The sequence below is a fragment of the Hyperoodon ampullatus genome (genome assembly GCF_949752795.1).
Source record: "Hyperoodon ampullatus genome assembly, chromosome: 1".
Lineage (NCBI taxonomy): Eukaryota > Metazoa > Chordata > Mammalia > Artiodactyla > Ziphiidae > Hyperoodon > Hyperoodon ampullatus.
This window is the reverse complement of record NC_136914.1, coordinates 90,376,852-90,397,085: the sequence shown is the minus strand read 5'-3', so window position 1 is coordinate 90,397,085 and position 20,234 is coordinate 90,376,852. Positions and strand designations below refer to the sequence as shown.

The following is a 20,234-nucleotide window of genomic DNA, read 5'->3' as shown; positions in this document are numbered from 1 at the left end:
AAGTGGGCCCCCATAGATCCAGAAGGCTCAAGAAAACTTCATGAGCAGGTGACATTCACATAATACCTGTTCTTTCTGCTTCTCCTTCAACTCACACCCAAGACCTCAAGAGGAATTTCCCATTGGGCCTGACTTACAGATAGATCTGCATCCCAAACCCACATGAGCAGGAAATGAACAGCCATCATGCTACAGCCCTATTCAGAGGTAGCCTGAAAGATGGTGTTGAAATAACATTCTCCTTGAACTTCAACAAGTACATCAGTTTATTCACTTCATTAGGGACAGTTAGTCTGAGGCATCGATCTACATTGACTCATATGCAACGGCAAAAAAGTTGGCCTGCTAGTTCAGGAATGTGGAAAGAACAAGATTGGGAGGTTGGTGAAAGATCTGAGGAGGAATGTGTTTGAAACTCTTGGAATGGGGACAAAATGAGAAGATGTAACCAAAGGTCTACAAGATGATACATTTTGTGGAGTCAGCCTTTTCTTAGTTTCATTGGTGCTGGTACAATGGTTCTCTGAATACTCTTACCATGTGTCCCGTAATTCAGAAGCATCTGGCTTAATAGGACAGAGGAATGGCCTGCTAAAGGCTCAATTGCTATGACACCCGGGAGACAACATCTTGCAAAGTTGGAGTGGTGTCCTATCGTATACAATAAATGCCTTAAGCCAACAGCAAATATGGTGTTGTTTCCCTATAGCCAGGATGTCTGAGTCTGGGAACTAAGGAGTAGAGATTGGAGTGGCCCCTATCACCACCTAATAACCCACTGGATATTGTTATTCTCTTTCCCTGTGACTTTGGGTTTGGTGAGTTTGGAGATTCTAGTGCCCGAGAGAAGAATCCTTTTGTTAGGGAACATTGGAAGTTGAGATTGCCCTCTAACCATTTTGGGATTCCTTGTATCAGCGAATTGATAGGCACAGGAAAGGGTCAGTGTAGCTGGGATGAGTATCCTGATTACCAGGAATTGGGTTCATTCTTCACAATGAGGACTATGAGGACTTTGAAACTCAGGGAATTCACTAGCTTCATTTCTTAAAATTAAAATAATAGTCCTGGTCAGTAGAAAACTGTAACAACCCCATTAAGACAATACCAACTAAGGACCCAAATCCCACAGGAATGAACATTTGGGCAATTCCATTAGATAAAGTACCTCCTTCGGCCAAACTGTCGGCAGAGGCAAGGGGGCACAAGGAATGAATGGTGACAGAAGGTATCTGTGATCAGCTTAAGACTCAGGACAGCTGAAGAGGTGGGAATTGTAGCAGCAGCTATGTCCTATGTTACTCTTCTTTTCTCCTCGTTTCCTTCTTTACCTGACTTAAGAATCCAAACGGTGGTTAATGTACTAGGTTTCAGGTGGGAATATGATCCAATTGACATCACCTGGTGATAATATGGTAGCTCTATTTCATCCCTTGTTCTGGAGGCATAGAGTGGATGCTGAGGGGTAGATTGTACCAGGTGTCTTCTGCTTGTACCCCTCTTCCATGTTCCAGGACTTTAGAGAAAATATCTAATTTAATCTTCTCAACAACCCTATAATGATAATAGGTCTTCTTGATTACCCTCTTACTATTGATATATACCTGGTATTGTTCTGCGTGCTTTATATGAATTCATTTGGTTAATCCTCATAGTAGCCTTACGTGCCTAGTATCCTATTATTCCCATTTTACAGATGAGGAAACTTAAGCACAGAACAGTTAAGTAACTTGCCCAAACCCACAAAGTTGGAGATTAACCTCTGCCCCTTAAGGCTTCTCAAAGGGGGTAGGTATGATTATCTTGTTTTCACAGATAGGAAAACAAAGAGATAGAGAAGTAAAGGGACTTATCCCAGATATAGTCAGCGCCCTCCCCCCTACCCCCCAGCTAGAATTCATCCTTAGATCTTTCTAACCTCAAAGCTAATGCTCATGTCTAATGTACTCTGCTTCCTTAACAATGCTTCATTTTCAGGGGTCAATATGAGAAAGTGCCGCTGTGAAATGCAGATTCTATGAACATAAACAGCTTTTGATAAATTCAAAACTTATGGTTTGAAAAAGGCAAATGGTCTAACTTAAATAAAGATTAAACTCGACAGTAGAAGTGTAAGCATGACCCAGATTTACTAGATAGCTAGTGCTTTCTTTAAATATTCAGTTTATGTTTGGACCTAATCCATAGAAAATTTGAGAGCCAAAAAGGTATAAATGTATTTTGATACATAATATATAAAATAAAATAAATATGTTAAATTATATAATATATTAAATATATTTATATTACTTTATGTAAATATATAAAATATATATTAAAATATTTTTGAAGAAATGCTATGGACCTAATTCAAAATCCCTGCTAACAGATTTCCTAGGAGAACATTGTTTCTGGAATCATATTCTTTTGTATACTTGTCAACTGACATTAGCCCTGATCAAGGTAAAGAGGAATACAGTGGTCATTTATCATTCACAGACTGAGGAAATGCATGAAACCAGACCCAGGAACAAGAGCCTGAGAAGGGAAACCACAGTGGCCGGGGTGCCAGTAACTTCTTTTTGTGTTAGTGACAGTTTTTCATCTTCTACTAGTGAAGAAGGGCACGGTCAAGACTTTGCATATCCTTTGCAATACTTTCTGTCACCCGTACCTTCAGGGATTTCCTCCTTTGGACTAGCACCAGCAGCCTCCTCTATCCAATATCACGAACTCACGGCTTTCTAACAGTTGAGAATGATCTGCTTTTCAGATAATACCATCCAGTCGATTTTCTGCTGTTGCTGTTCCGTGCAGAAGCGGTAAGTCTTCTTCCAAGGGCAACTTCTTGGAAATTAATTCATTCCTTTTCTTTATTGTCTGTCGAGTCTCCACATCTCTTTGTATCTGCTGTTGCCTCTGCCTGGGAAACCCTACTCCCATTTTCTTCCTGTTGAATGGCCATTCATTTAAAGCTAGCTATAGGTCAAATGTCAGGTCTGTGATGCTTCCTTGATCCTCTTGGATTTAATTGCTCCTTCCATTGTGTTCCCAGAGCACACGGCTTGGTTCTTTATTTAATACTTATTTCATGTATGCTATTTATATGTCTGTGTTTCACTCTGAAGTTTTTACCTTTTACGGGTAAGAATCCTGTCTTGCTTATTTGAGTATCTCCCCCAAACTATCAGTGTGTTTTACACTTTGGTGCCCAGCAAACGTTGTATAAGGATAAAATCCAGCGCATCATGATAATAATAAGAGCCAACATTTTCTTTTTTTTAAGTATTACTCTTTTTTTTTTTTTTTTTGAAGATGTTGGGGGTAGGAGTTTATTAAGTTATTTATTTATTTTTGCTGTGTTGGGTCTTCGTTTCTGTGCTAGGGCTTTCTCCAGTTGTGGCAAGCGGGGGCCACTCTTCATCGCGGTGCGTGGGCCTCTCACTATCGCAACCTCTCCTGTTGAGGAGCACAGGCTCCAGACGCGCAGACTCAGCAGTTGTGGCTCATGGGCTCAGCCGCTCCGTGGCATGTGGGATCCTCCCAGACCAGGGCTCGAACCCGTGTCCCCTGCATTAGCAGGCAGACTCTCAACCACTGCACCACCAGGGAAGCCCCTAAGAGCCAACATTTAATGGGAGTGTTCTATATGTCAGACTGTGCTAAGAAGTTTGCATATTTTAGCTCAAGTAACTCTCAAAACCACCCTTTTTTTTTTTTTTACAATCCCCATTATACAGATGAGGAAATTGAGGCTTAGAGAGGTTACATTGCTTACCCAAGGCCACACTATGAAAATGGTAGATCTGGGATCTAAACTCATGTTCTTATCGCTACACCATATCTACTTATAACAATAGATACCATCGAATGAGGTGATGCATGTAAAATGATAAACACTGTGCCTGACACAGAGTAAGATCTTCATTATCATGATTATAATTGTACGCCCTTAATATGCACCAGACACTGTATTGGGCACATGATATGTTTTCTCAATTTTATTTCATAACAACTCTATATGCCCTTAGCATCTCTAGTTCCCAGATTTAAAAAAATGAAGTTCTGAGAGGTAGTACCTTGTTCAAGGAAATGGAGTTTGGAAGTCTTCTAAAAAAAAAAACAATAGGAAGGAGATTTTTCTACTAGTTTGTGATAATCTAGTAGATTCATAGATAACTTGAGTACAAGTAATCATTTGTAACATGATTATTTTTCAATGTCAGACAAGTGAGGACACAAATAAGCCTTAGCAAAGATGAAGAACTTTCAGAAAAATACACGCAGCATCGCAGACCATGGTTCAGTGAATTGCCAAGTAAGAAGCAAGTGAGTATCGTTTTGGTGGGGGTGAAGGGGTTGAGGACGGTGGCATTTTTAGGGTCTGTGCCTCATGAGGTACCGTTTGCTGCCATGCCCAGAACCTAGTATCGTGGTTGGCACATAATGAGTTCTCAGTAAACATTTAGTGAATCGACATCCTAGAAGAAAGTGAAAGACAAAAACCAACCAACCAACCAACAAACAAAAACAGTTAAAATAGACTACTCTGCTATGTTTTGGCAGAACTTGAAATTGGGAAAAAATGTATTCTGGCTACTGCCATTTTGAGGCCAGGATTAATTTTCAGTTCAGTGGCGGAGAATCAGTTTTCTTGGGAAGTGTGTTAAACCCAAACACAAGCTTACAGCACACGAAAGGGAAGAGCTGTTTTTCTTTTTCCAAGAGAGAAAAATCCTCGAAGTGAAACTATTAAGGAGGAAATAAAATTTAAGAATTGTGACATGAAAAAAATTCAGTACAATGCTGGCAAGAGAATTGGTGGTCTTGAGAATTTACGAAATGATGAGTGTGTTGCTGGATCTGGAAGTTGTTCTATAGTTAGTCATTTCCTGCCTTTATCCCACCTGGGCTTCTGCTTTGGTGCAGCTGGCTGGGAGAAGTGAGGGGGCAGGCAAATATGCTCTATCTCGATTCTTTTTTAGTACAGATCACTAAAACAATAGCACAACGACTCACTCTTTAGTTTTTACAGTCCAACAGGGGCCGAGTGCAGCCATCAAAACACAAGCCGCTGCCTCCCCTCCCACCCTCTGAGTTTGCTGAAGAGAAGATCCAAGTCAAGGCACTGTATGATTTCCTGCCCAGAGAGCCCTGTGATTTAGCCTTAAAGAGAGCAGAGGAATACCTGATCTTGGAGAAGTGTAATCCTCACTGGTGGAAGGCAAGAGACCGCTTGGGGTAAGACTGATGGCTTAGTCTTTACCAAATCTCTCATCTTTCATTCTCTGAAGACTTCTGAAGCATGACATAGACTCCGTTTAGTGGCTCATTTAATCCAGGTTTATAACTCTGCCTTGTAAATGAAACAGAAGCTGTTCCCACACCTCCCCATCTGTATGAAAGAGCATTATAGCACCGTGATTTCAGGCAGACTCTCCAAACTAGGTACATGTGGCTTTATATCCTGATGCTGCCGCGTACTGTTGTGTGTCCTTGGGCAAGTCACTTACCTTCTCTGTTTCCCTCCCTCCCTCCCTCCCTCCCTCCTTCTCTCCTTTCCTTCCTTTCTCTCTTTCTCCTCAGTTATAATTGACATATAACATTATATTAGTTTTAAGTATACAACATAATGATTCAATATTTATATATATTGTGAAATACTCACTACAAGTCTAGTTAACATTCATCACCATACATAGTTACAACTTTTTTTTCTTGTGATGGGAACTTTTATGAACTTTTATTTATTCTCTTAGCAACTTTCAAACATGCAATACGGTACTATTAACTACAGTCACCATTCTATACATTATATCCCCAAGACATATTTATTCTGTAGCGGGAGTTTTATACCTTCTGATCCACTTCACCCAGTTCACCCCCACCCACCCCTGCTTCTGGCAACTGCCAATCTGTTCTTTCTATCTATGAGCTTGTTTGTTTGTTTCTTCAATTTTTCATTTTTTAAAAGATTTCACATGTAAGTGAGACCATACAGTATTTGTCTTTGTCTGACTTACTTCACTTAGCATAGTGCTCTCCAGGTCCATCTATGTTGTTGTAAATGACAAGATTTTCTTCTTTTTATGGCTGAACATTCCATTGTAGAGATATATACCACATTTTCTTTATCCACTCATCGATGCATCAGTGGATACTTAGGTTGTTTCCACATCTTGGCTATTGTAAATAGTGCTGCAATGAACATGGGGGTGCGTATATCTTTTAGTGTTTTCATTTTCTTCAGATAAATACCTAGAAGCAGAATTGCTGGATCATATGGTAGTTCTACTTTTAATGAATTTTTGTTTCTTTATTTGTAAAATGGGAATGATAGTTCCTACCATACAAGTTCTTATTCTAATTTGTGCTTTCTTTGGCAATTTGAATTTTTTTCCTGTTAAGTTCTGAGATAGAAACAGAAACAGTATCTTATTCATTTTCATATTTCTACAATGACTAGTTTTGGAAGTAAACATTGCAATAGTTTCTGAATTAAATTGGAAAGAAAAAAGACCCTGGGATGCAATAAGACTTCTTTGTGTCAGTTGCAATAGATTTCTAATGCCAGACTGGAGTCCTGGGTAGAGAAGAATTCTGAGGAGTATGTGAGCTTTCTGGGAAAGAATGCTGGCATTGATTTCTGATCCTTGTCAAGATTTGGAGATTAAAAGTGTCTAAGCATCAGAAGTACATACTTACCTCTTTATTTATATTTTCCTGATGATTTGGCTGTGTTAACCAGTTCTTGATTGAGTCTCAACATGTGATGGAGACTTTTCAGTGGGAAAAGAGGTATGATGTCCCAGTGATCACACTAAGTTAGTAGGTTCAGGGCTGTGTAATTAGCTACTGCTTCAGGTGGCCTATTGGCATGACTCAGACTTAAAGAGAAACAACAACAATTTTTAACTTCAAAGTTAATAACTGAATATAGTTTTTTTTTTAGTGTTTAAACATGATAAATAGTACCCAAACTCTGCTTTGCCACACCTCCAAACCCAGTCTCTTTCCCAAAAGGAAGCACCATTATTCATTTAGTGAGTACTTGTCCAGATCATTCTCAGTGCATTCATTGAAACATATGGTATTGTTTGCAGATATAATTTACCTAAATCTGACCATACCTTATGCATTGCTCTGCAACTTGCTTGTATTCCTCAATAACATGTCTTGGAGATCTTTTCATAATTTTAAATTTCAGATTTCATTGACGAAGGTATAGGAAAAGAGAAACCCCTCCCCTGCTGATGAGTGTATAAATTGGTACATTTCCCTTCAACAGCAATTTACTGTATCTACTGAAAGATGTACATACTCTGTGACCCAGCAGTTTCCCTGCTTGGTATCTGTCTTAGAGAAATACTTTTACTTGTACACAAGAAGGCATATTCCAGTATTTCTTTCCAGCTTTGCTATAATAGGGGCGTGGCTAAACTAGAATATCTATTCTGTGGAATACTCTGTGGCAATTAAAAAGAATTAAGTCAAAATAAACACATGGGACCTAATGAAACTTAAAAGCTTTTGCACAGCAAAGGAAACCATAAACAAGACCAAAAGACAACCCTCAGAATGGGAGAAAATATTTGCAAATGAAGCAACTGACAAAGGATTAATCTCCAAAATTTATAAGCAGCTCATGCAGCTCAATAACAAAAAAACAAACAACCCAATCCAAAAATGGGCAGAAGACCTAAATAGACATTTCTCCACAGAAGATATACAGACTGCCAACAAACACATGAAAGGATGCTCAACATCTTTACTCATTAGAGAAATGCAAATCAAAACTACAATGAGATATCATCTCACACCAGTCAGAATGGCCATCATCAAAAAATCTAGAAACAATAAATGCTGGAGAGGGTGTGGAAAAAAGGGAACACTCTTGCACTGCTGGTGGGAATGTGAATTGGTACAGCCACTATGGAGAACGGTATGGAGGTTCCTTAAAAAACTAAAAATAGAACTACCATATGACCCAGCAATCCCACTACTGGGCATATACCCTGAGAAAACCATAATTCAAAAAGAGACATGTACCAAAATGTTCATAGCAGCCCTATTTACAATAGCCCAGAGATGGAAACAACCTAAGTGTCCATCATCGGATGAATGGGTAAAGAAGATGTGGCACATATATACAATGGAATATTACTCAGCCATAAAAAGAAATGAAATTGAGCTATTTGTAATGAGGTGGATGGACCTAGAGTCTGTCATACAGAGTGAAGTAAGTCAGAAAGAGAAAGACAAATACTGTATGCTGACACATATATATGGAATTTAAGGAAAAAAATGTCATGAAGAACATAGGGGTAAGACGGGAATAAAGACACAGACCTACTTGAGGATGGACTTGAGGATATGGGGAGGGGGAAGGGTAAGCTGTGACAAAGTGAAAGAGCGGCATGGACATATATACACTACCAAACGTAAGGTAGATAGATAGTGGGAAGCAGCCGCATAGCACAGGGAGATCAGCTCGGTGCTTTGTGACCGCCTGGAGGGGTGGGATAGGGAGGGTGGGAGGGAGACGCAAAAGGGAGGGGATATGGGAACATATGTATATGTATAACTGATTAAATTTGTTATAAAGCAAAATAAAAAAAAATGCAGGATAAAAAAAAAAAAAGAAGTCAATATCTTTGTAATTGGTATGCTTTTAATCTAGTCACTGTGATGTCCCAGTGATCACGTAAGTACACCTTTTCCTCCTTGCAAAGATTTTTGTGAGAAAACATCTTAAACTATTCACATTATAAGTCAGAAACTTAGTATTTATCATGCAGAGATTTTGGTTGAAATGAAAAAACTTTTCTTTCTTCTTTCAACAATTTAATTAGTCAAATGAATTTGATTTTCCCCCGCATCCTTGAGGTTTTTAAAAGGATTTTTGCCACAATAATGCCACAAATGTGCCATGCATTTTGATTTTTGCTTTGTCTTTGTAGGAATGAAGGCTTAATTCCAAGCAACTATGTGACTGAAAACAAACCAACCAACTTAGAAATATATGAGTAAGTGTCCTCCAAAATATGTCCTACGGTTAATCTATGAAAATTATGTACATTTGGGCAGCTTATAAGTATATATACATAGCGTTTTTGGTCTGTAAGACCAAAGTAAGGAAAAGAAGGTAACATGGTTGGCAGCTTTAGACTAAGAGATCTTTGATCCTTATAATGGTTAATTCAGAAACTTCTTTTTCTTAAAATCACTTTTGTTTTGTACAGCCAATTAAAAAAAATTTTGACAGTGACAATGTGAAACCAAACACTCATCTTGTACTTATTTTAATGCATGTCCTAAATGGAAAAGTTATTATTTAAAAAATGGGGACTTCCCTGGTGGTCCAGTGGTTAAGACTCTGCACCTACACTGCAAGGGTCATGGGTTTGATTCCTGGTCAGGGTACTAAGATCCCTCATGCCGTGCAGTGTGGCCAAAACATTTAAAAAAATTTAAAATGGCATTAATTGTGCATAAATGAAATTAGACTTAATATATAGACACATTACTGTATTTGGCTCATGTTTTGAAATGTTTTAGAAATCAAAGAAGTTGAGAAGTAGGCTAATGTTGTAGTTTGGAAGAACTTTGGTATGTTACTAGAGTTCTGCTTAGAAATACATTCTTGCTACCCTTATAGATTTAGAAGACGGAAATCTTAGCAGTCATTCTGCAGATCATTCTGCCCCTCATTCTGCAGATCAGAAACTAAGGTTGAGATATTAAATTTATTTATTTTTATTTATTTTTGGCTACATTGGGTCTTCGTTGCTGCGCGCGGGCTTTCTCTAGTAGCGGCAAGCGTGGGCTACTCTTCGTTGCAGTGCACGGGCTTCTCACTGTGGTGGCTTCTCTTGTTGTGGAGCACGGGCTCTAGGCGCGCAGGCTTCAGTAGTTGTGGCTCGCGGGCTCTAGAGAGCAGGCTTACTAGCTGTGGCGCAGGGGCCCAGTTGCTCCGTAGCATGTGGGATCTTCCTGGACCAGGGCTCAGACCCATCTTGAACTGTGAAATGAACAGGAAAGGCATTTACAGTTTGGTCCACCTTGCCTAGTATTACAGGTGTACTACATTCATAGATACTTCAGTCCTCCAGTCAATTTATTTGGTCAGTCTTTTTTATCATGCACTTAGGATGTACCAGATGTTAGCTGTTCCAGGCCTTGGAAACACAATACAGAATACACAGAAGCAGTCCCTGCCTTCATGCAACTTACGGCTTCATGGGAAAATAGACATTAAACAACCCCGAATTCACAAATAAATATATCATTTTAAATTGTGGTATTATGAAGGAACAGTATGGGACACAGGGAGAGGGAAGGGGATATAATTTAAATGAGCATGTTGGGTGGGGAAGACCTTTCTGAGGAAGTGACTTGAGGCCTAAAGGGGACAGGAGGGAGTTAGGGGCTGAGGGGGGAAGGAATGCTGTGTCCACATGGGCTTCTGACATTTCGGGGGAGCCTTTATTCAGAGAAATATTTATGACTACTTTGGTTTGAAATTAATATCCAAATTATCAACATTACAGCATAAAACCCTGGTTTTCAGTAAGCCTTCAGATTTAACTTGTAAGTCTTGATATACTACTCATAAATCTAAAAAATTAAGAACAGTCACCTTAATTCATACTCAACATACGAAATGTCTTTAAACAATCCATCCTATTTATAAGCTCAGTTAATTAAATTTCTGGAAACATCTAACTTGCATTGATAAACTGAATAAATTCAGTTTTCTTTTTAAGTATTGTACTTCACATGCCTGACAGGGCAAATTTGCAACTGTAATAGCCCTTTGTAAGTCCTTACATGATCCTGGAAGTGTAATAAGTTAAACAGATATATGTGGTAAATCGAGTTCTCTTATCCATATGATGTCATTTTAAAAATTGGTTAAATTCCCTCAAACTTCAAATAACAAGTTTAAGATTAATTATAAATTTTAAATCAAAGACAAAAACCGGATATGCCAGATTCTCTTAAAATTATAGATATTTTAAATAGCAAACATTGATTATCCTGAGCTATGGAAATATGAGTCTGATTTATCTAATTGTCTCTACACTGAGTGCTTAACTTTCTCAGGGTTAGAAAGTCACTCAGAGAAGCAGATTAACATTCTCAGACCTAATAGGGTTTCTAGGGCTGAAACTCAAGACCACAATACTGTTACTTATTGATCAGAAATCAATGGCACATGGGAGGCTTACATATATATAAGATGGTTGTACTCAACCACAGTTGGACGTACTGAGTCCAATCCTGGTGAGTTTGAGCCAGGATTTTTTTTAATATGTCAGTAGAAGGCCCACCACAAGCCTGTGTATTGGGGCTTCTATTGAAATCATTCAATGTTAGTTTTTTTTTTAATTTTTAAAAAATTTATTTACTATTTATTTATTTATTTTTGGCTGCGTTGGGTCTTTGTTGCTGTGCGCGGGCTTTCTCTAGTTGCAGCAAGCGGGCGCTGCTCTTCGTTGCGGTGCACAGGCTTCTCATTGCGTTGGTTTCTCTTGTTGCGGACCATGGGCTCTAGGTGCACGGGCTTCAGCAGTTGTGGCTCACAGGCTGTAGAGCACAGGCTCAGTAGTTGTGGCACAGGGACTTAGTTGCTCCACAGCATGTGGAATCTTCCCAGACCAGGGCTCGAACCCGTGTCCCCTGCATTGGCAGGTGGATTCTTAACCACTGCACCACCAGGGAAGTCCCTCAATATTAGTTTTATAATCAGTGTTGTCTCAGTAAAGGAGTTACAGCCTTACCTATTTGAAAAAAGCAAAAGAGAACAAAAACTCTTCTAACTTTTACCAACTGATTTAAAGAGATGAAATTCTGAAATACCATGCTCCCACCTCCTCTAAATTGCATTCATCCTATCCTTTCCTGCCTTACATATATCATTATAATAATGTAGATGGAATTCTGCATTATTTTAAAGGGTCTTAAATTCATCATATACGTCTATCTGGCTCTTTTGTTACTGCTTTGAAGTCATTCTAAGCATGACTTCCACATGGATGGATTTTTAATTTATATTTAGTCAAAATTAATATATTTATTTTATTTATCACTATAATAAATAAGTACAAAGCAACAAAATTAACACCAACACAATAGCAGGTAAAAAACATTATTTAGAAAAAAATCAATTTATGTTAATCTCTCCCCTTTCGAGTATCATTATGCAGTCTTGGCTTTTTACAGCTTCAGTTATTTCAGTGAGCTATAATCATCATTCTCCTTTTAGCATCCACATTTCAGAACTTAGCCAGTGGGGGGCCCCATTAAATTGGTTCCCTGTGTCTTTAACTCTGCCTCATTTATTCTGAAAGAATTTCTTCTTTCTACAGCAAGAGGTCTCAGACTCATCTTGAAATTCCCTTCCACAATATGAATAGTCATTAAAAAGTACTGAATGATATGCACAGTTTAACATCACAGTTACTCTTGTTTCCACTAGCAGTAAGTAGTCATATAGTCATATTACTTTGATTAGAATCATCTGTAATCATCCCCTATTCTCTGTGGTTCATCTTTTTAAAAGACTGTTTTCAATTCGAGGGCATTAGTATTTAAAGAACCTGACCATTCTAATTTAGTGGCGACTTTCTACTATTGAAGGTTAGGGGAAGTCCACATGATGAGATAGGTTCCATCCTCCAAGGCAGGTATGAGTTTCAATCAGCCACCTTTGGGCTCCCCCCACTTGACTTAATGCATGGTTATATATGCACTCTTCCTTCCACTGTCCACAAAAATATTATTTCTGGTAAAATTAGATTAACTCCTTTTTAAAATCTTGTTTCGAAATGAAAGCTTTTCCATTTTTCTGTCTCTTTCCTTTGTTCTACCGTTTCCTCTCTCTTTCCTGTACCACATTTGCCTACTGATTGTGTTGTTACACCACACCATATGTTTAAATTACAGTGTTACTTAATTATGATTACTGTGTGTAGCTCTGGTATTTTAAAGTCATTTAATGATGGGTTCATGCAGAGATAACAGCAAGGTCGGAGGCGGAAAAGGGCTTGGTGAGTTTGAGCCAGGAAAGATTCCCAGTGTGTGGCCCAAGCTTAGTAAGCGAGGGGAGAAGGAGGACCACCATGAGGCCCGTGAGGGATTGGGGCAGGGTGATTTGTATATTGGTTCTGTTTACGCTATCAAACCACTGACTTTACCACAGGGTAACAAACTTAGGAGAGTCAGATAAGTTGGTGTGAGTTTTAAGTTCAGAAAGATAACATAACACATATATAAGCATGTAAACAAGATGTTCCTGAGGGGAAAGAAATGGCTAGTTTTTAGTTTGTTTAACCAAAGCTCCGTAAGGTGTTTATTGAAGATGACTTCCTAACCACATACCTTTTATGGAAATTTTCAGGAGATTAAATCATTCAAAAGTATATACTAAGTGTGTGTCAGAAAGTTGAATTGAGATGTGATAGAATAAGTGAGATCTTGGCTTGCAATCAGTAAAACTGTATTAAACTAACTGACACATTACAGTACGTTATTGTTTATCTGAATTAAAAATCACTCCGTTTTCTAAAATCAGTTCTGGAGAAGGTTTTTAAAAATGAAGGAAATGGAGCAGCTTAGGTTTGTTTGTTTGTTTTTTTCCTGGAAAGAAATGGAACATAACATTTAAAAATTATTTTTATTAATTTTACAGGTGGTACCATAGAAATATCACCAGAAATCAGGCAGAACGTCTTTTGAGACAAGAGGTAATTCAATTTATTTGTGAATAAATTTGTGAATATTTTCAAAATTTCTGAGAGAGTCACATTATAAAGACTTTACCCAACTAAAAAGTTGTATTACTTGCTGGTTTTGTTTTTTTAGTTCTAAAATATTGTTACAACTTCATCTCTACTACACATTTTCTAAGTCGTAAACTAGATATCTTTGTATCAAATCATGTTTTTCATTGATTTTCACCATAATTTCAGAAATGTCTTTCTCCTGAAATGATTTCAACTCTAACATACTAAAACTCCTTCATTCACTCTGAAGTGCATTCTGCCAGAAGGGTCTCTGTTTGAATTGCCTGTATACCTTTGCATGAGTGACAATCCAATATATAGTCTGCCCTTCTGAGCTTAGCTTAGGCTCTTGAAAAACACAGATATAGAAAAATACACAGGGCTGCACTTTCGTTCTTTGGGAACAAAAGGAAGAGTGGAGTAGCCAAAATATCAAACTCAGATCAAAACTGCTCATCTAGGTCAAAACAAAACAAAACTGTGTATAGTTTAAATTTCCAGCTGACGGTAAATATCAACTGTGGGTAAATGTACAGTCAGAACTAGAAAGTAAGTGAGAAGTATATGTGTCATTATGACCTGATGTCGGATGTTGAGGAAATCTAGAAATATGAGTGAGAAAGAATCCGTTCTGTATCTCAAAACGCAGTGCCAGTAATGGCTCAGGACACAGGGGTGGTCCAGTTAGTAGCTGGGGGATAGGCTGAGCACGAGGGACACAGACCAGCCTCAGGTGGTGGTGGGGCAGAGGCTGGAGGTCTGGCCTGGCCTCACTGGCTGCAAGGAAATGGAGCATGGCAGCAAGTGCAATATCTGCCTGGTATGGTGACATTATACATTAGTGGGTGCAGAATGGGCAAAGAAGATGTGATGACAGGCAGGCAGAAGTGGAGAAGGAAAGTCGAAAAGTAGGTCCACAGTAAGCAAGCTGGTCACAGGTAATATGGCCTGAATCTCTGGGCTGGGCAGGTTCTACGTGAGGTTCTACATCTGAGAGGAAACCAGAACAGGGCAAGTGTCTGACCTCCCTACAAAGGCTAGAATGGGGAATTTTGTAGCAAACCTTCCCATACCCACAACCCAGATATTGTAAATATCAATAGTAACATCTGGTCATAACATTCTTTAACAAAATAAGACATTACAGATACAATTAAAGCCCACCCCCTCCCTCTTCTTTCTGGTCCTCACTCACTCGGCAGAGGCAACCACAGTAGAAGGGTGTGTTCCCATTTTGTCCATGTGTTTAATTTTTATCATATGTGTGTGCATAGACAACCTATAGTGTTATTTTATGTGTTTTAACATTTGACATTAAGGGGATCATACGTGTGTTGATTTTTAAATTAAACATTATATTTTCAATTTAATTCATATGGGTACACATGGATCACATTCCTTTAACTGCTGTATAATATTTCATGATATGAGTATATAAAAATGTATCCATTTCACTATAGATAAACATCCAAATCATTTCTTATTTTTTAATATTACAAACAGTACTGCAAAGAACTTCCTTGTCTATGTCATTTTGTACACAAGGGCAAGGGGTTCTTTCAGTTACACCCCAAAATAAAACCATCTGGTCAGAGGGTATGTGCAGATTTAACATTACTAGATAGTGTGTATTCAAATCATGATTCAAAGTACTTGTACTAATTTATACTCTTACAGGGAATGAGAAAAACTGGTTCCCTACATTCTTGCCAACAGCTGGTAGTTTTACACTTCTTTTTTTCTAATTCATTGAATGAGAAATTTTATATATTTGTAAAAATGTGCATTTCCTTGGTAAACAGTTCGACTGAGTAACTTTTCATGTGTCTTTTGGCCAGTTGTGCTGTCTCTGCTGTTACATGCCTGTTAATATCCTTTGTTCATTTTTCTGTAGTGTGTTTGCATTTCTTACACTGATCAATATGTATTTTAAAAATATATTCTGAATACCAATCTTCTGGCAGTTATGTGTTACAACTATATTTTTTTTGGTTTCTGGCTTTTTATAAAACTTTAGTCTGTTTTAATATACAGAATTTTTTAAATGTTAATGTCAAATTTCTCAATATTTTCCTTTATGATCTCTGCTTTTTGTTTTATTTACTGTAAGAGAGTCCTCTCTCTCCCAAAGTAATAAAGGAATTTTGTATTTTTCTTTAAATGTTTTAAAGATGTGCTTTTCACATTTAGATCTTTAATCTGTCTGAAGAGTGTGTGTGATATTTTAAATATACACATATTTTTCCTCTGTATCTTAAAATATTTTTGTAATTTACATATTTTCTAATTTTTATTTTTAAAAATATGCCTGGTTTAAATCCTATTTAGTTATGAGGCATTTAAAATATATATTGCTGGTTTGGGTTTCCTAATATTTTATTTAGCATTTGTCCTATTAAGTTCAAAGTTAGCCTGGCTTCTAATTTTCTGTTCTCTTTGTCTGGTTTTAGTATAAAAGTTATACTAGCATCATAAAATGAGTTGGGATGTGGGGTTTTTATCTCTTTTTCCAATCTCTGGAATTGTTATATTAGATAGAAGTTATTTGTTTCTTGAAGGTTAGATATATCTTTTGTAAAATAGTCTAGCAAACTGCATTTTCAAACAGATAGATATTTGATTACAATTTAATTTCCGTTCCTGTTTGCGTTTTGGGGGGGATTTAATTTATATTTACCTAAGGAATTTCCTATTTTATATTTATTTTCAAATTTATTGCATAAATTATTTATAGAAGTATCTTATAATTTTATTAATTTCATATTTCAATAAATTTTTATACTTCAAAAATCAAAAGGAAGGACTTTGAATTTTCTTTCATCCTTGTCTCCAACCCATCAATTTCCCTCCCCATAGACAAACTACTATTATTACCTTGTTTTGTGTCCTTTCACAGATATTTACTACATATACAAGCAAGTACAATATATCAATATTTTCTTGTGTTATTTTTACGCAAACGGTAACATAATTTTTATACTTTTCTGTACATTACTTTTTTTCACTTAATAGTATATTTTAGGAATCTTTCCACATCAGTACGTAAAGTGTTCTCATTCATTTTACACCTGCATAGTATTTCTTAGCATGAATGTGTCACAATTTATTTTTTTTAATTAATTAATTAATTAATTAATTTTTGGCTGCATTGGGTCTTCGTTGCGGTGTGCGGGCTTCTCATTGCAGTGGCTTCTCTTGTTGGAGAGCACGGGCTCTAGGTGTGTGGGCTTCAACAGTTGTGGCTTTCAGACTCTAGAACCTACGCTCAGCAGTAGTGACACTCGGGCTTAGTTACTCCGCGGCATGTGGGATCTTCCCAGACCAGGGCATTGGCAGGTGGATTCTTAACCACTGCGCCATCAGGGAAGTCCCTGTCACACTTTATTTAACCTATCCTTCATCATAGAAATTTAAGTAGTATATACTTCTTTACTATTAAAACAGTCCTGCCATAGGTAACCAACACATTTGTCTTCTTTCCATTTATGTGAGAATATTTGTAGAATAAATCACCAAAGGTGGAAATTCTGGGTCAAAGAGAATGCACATTTCCAATTTTGTTAGATATCACAATGCCCTCTATAAGAGTTGTATCAATTTATATATCTGTCTTACATTTAGACATGTAAGAGAGTGCTTATTTTCCCACAACCTCTTCAGCAAGCGTTTTAATGAAACATTTGGAACTTTGCTTTCTTACATCTCATCTCAGTGTGGATTTAATTTGCTTTTCTCTTATTCTAGGAATGTTAAGCAGTTTTTTCTATATTAAAGTCTATACATTTGTATTCCTTTTCTGTAGTTGTCCATATCCTTTGCAAAATTTTCTGTGGGTTTTTTTGATGCTTCCCTCACAATTTGTAGTACTTAGGTAGCTATATTGAGGAAATTAACTCTTTGTGATACGTGGCAATACTTTCTCCAATTTTTGCTTTGTCTTTTTTTTTTTTTTGCCGTGAATAGTATTTGAATTTTTAAGACACATTTTTATAAGACTTCAGGGTTTGTGTCAGGTTAGAATTGCCTTGTCCACTCAAAGGTTATAAAAAAAAAATTCCCATGTTTCTTGACTACTTTAGTGGCTTTATTTTTTATATATACATGTTTGATCCATTTGTAATTTTTCCTGTTATCATGAGGTTTGGATCCAAGTTAATTTTTTTCTTTACCAAGTGTCCTTCTTGTCTGCATCGATTTGAGATGCCACTTTCATCATAAACACAAAAAACTATGTCTGGACTTACTACATGGTTTCATTGATCAGCCTGTCTGTTCATGTTCTGCCATTATAATGTTTTAAACACTGAAGCTTTCTCTGGTGTGGCTAGCCTCCTTTCTTCTTTTTTAGAAACATTCTGGAGATACATATTTTGTCCATATGAACTTCAGGATTACTTTGCCTCATTTAAAAAACTTTCCTGTTGGTTGCATTAAATTTACAGATTAATTTAGAGAAAACTGTTCATGCATTACAGATCAGTGGGGTTTAGGGCCCAATTTGTTCCAGGACCCATATATTAATTACTCATATAGAAAAAATTAAAATTAGATCCCTACATCAAGCAAAAACAGATCTTAGATGGATTTAAGACCTAATAAGAAAAAGCAAATACTTTTGTATTTTTCAGGAGCATTTTAAGGTTTTCTTCATTTAGCCCTTGCACATGGATTTTTAAGTTTATTTTAAGGTATTTTATCTTTTTGTTACTATTATAAATGGGCTTATCTTGTTAATTTTACTTTTGAAACCTCTTGATTTCTGTGAATTAGTTTGTAACTGATGACTTAGATGAATTCAAAAAATTTTTGTAGTATTTTTTCAGGTAATTCTCTTGGGTTTCAGGTATGTAATCTTATCAACAACAAACAGTGATTATTTCAACCCTCTTTTACAATTTTAAATCAGTGCTGCTAATTTCTGCCTCATTTAATTGCACTGGCTAGTATCTCAGAACAGAATTAAATACCAGGGCTGACAGTGGGTATTTCTTTTTTCCTGGTTTTAGTTAGAATGATTTCTACATAAAACATGATGCTGGACTTGGGACTAAAGTAAATAGAGCTATTGTGTTAAAGAAGTACACATATATTCCCATTTTATAAAAAATAAGAAAATCCTGATAATATAAGTTGAAATTGTCAAATGCTTCTTCAACATCTATGGAGTTGTTCATGAGATTTTTCTCCTCAGAGCTATTAAATGATGAATCATATTAATAAAATCCCTAATGTTAAATTACTTGTGCATTCTTGTATGTAATCCCTCTTGGTCATGGTGTATTATTCTTTTATTGTGCTACTGGATTCAGTTTGTTAACATTTAGTTAGGATTTTTTTTTTTTTTGTGGTACACAGGCCTCTTACTTGTTGTGGCCTCTCCCGTTGCAGAGCACAGGCTCCTGACGCGCAGGCTCAGTGGCCATGGCTCACGGGCCCAGCCACTCCGTGGCATGTGGCATCTTCCCAGACCGGGGCACGAACCCGTGTCCCCTGCATCGGCAGGCGGACTCTCAACCGCTGCGCCACCAGGGAAGCCCCTAGTTAGGATTTTTGCATTGATATAAGTGAAGACTGGTTAGTTGTTTTCCCTTTTGTACACAGTCTTTGCCGTGTTGTTGGTATGGATGTTAAACCACTTTGTATGATTTAGAAGTTTTTCTTCTTTCATATACTCTGGAATTATTTAATTGATCTATCATTTCTTTAAGATTTAGTAACATCACAATGTGTAACTATGGTGCTTTTTAATGTTGTAGCTCTTTTAAAACCTTATCCATGTTTCAATTCAATTGGTTCAGTAAGATTTCTAGCTTTTCTGGAATCAATTTTGATAAATTTTATGTTTTGGTAGCTAATTACCCATTTTATTCAAGTTTTCAAATGTACTTTATAGAGTCAAGAAGATTCTTTAATTTTTTTCTGGATGCTTGTGACTTATTTTTTAATAGATTACCCCCATTATTTATTTATTAGGTTAAGTAGCAGTTTATCTATTTTATTGATTTTCCCTAGACAACCAGACTTTGAATTTAATTACTTACTGTATTATATTTTTGTTTTTATAATTTATTATTTTCTGCTTTTATGTTTATTTTTTTTCTAATAATGCAATTGTTAAGGAAATTTAGTTATCTCTGAGATATACATTTTAAAGTAATAACTAGAATTATGACTTATATTGTTATACCAGAACATATAAGATTTTTAGAAATTTCATGTAATGTCTGAAACATTTATATTAACATATTTCCATACAAGTAACCCAAAGAAAGTTTAATATTAGTTGTTTGTGTTTTTTTTTTTTGTACTGCAGGTTCTTATCAGTCATCAATTTTATACACAGCAGTGTCTACATGTCAATCCCAGTTGCCCAATTCAGCACACCACCACTCCCACCCCACTGCGGTTTTCCCCCCTTGGTGTCCATACGTTTGTTCTCTACATCTGTGTCTCAACTTCTGCCTTGCA

At 36.9% G+C, this 20,234-nt stretch overlaps 1 protein-coding gene across 1 annotated transcript in view; it reads left to right on the top strand.

The window, feature by feature from the left end:
• The window catches only part of TXK (TXK tyrosine kinase), a gene marked incomplete at both ends in the record, with an annotated part of 64,043 nt that overhangs the window by 11,927 nt on the left and 31,882 nt on the right, over window positions 1-20,234 (top strand). The window contains 5 exons of the mRNA XM_079718135.1: window positions 2,753-2,801; window positions 4,206-4,308; window positions 5,015-5,220; window positions 8,940-9,005; window positions 13,673-13,727. Of these exons, the coding sequence (XP_079574261.1) occupies window positions 2,753-2,801; window positions 4,206-4,308; window positions 5,015-5,220; window positions 8,940-9,005; window positions 13,673-13,727 (479 nt within the window). The remainder of the gene's footprint in view (window positions 1-2,752; window positions 2,802-4,205; window positions 4,309-5,014; window positions 5,221-8,939; window positions 9,006-13,672; window positions 13,728-20,234) is intronic.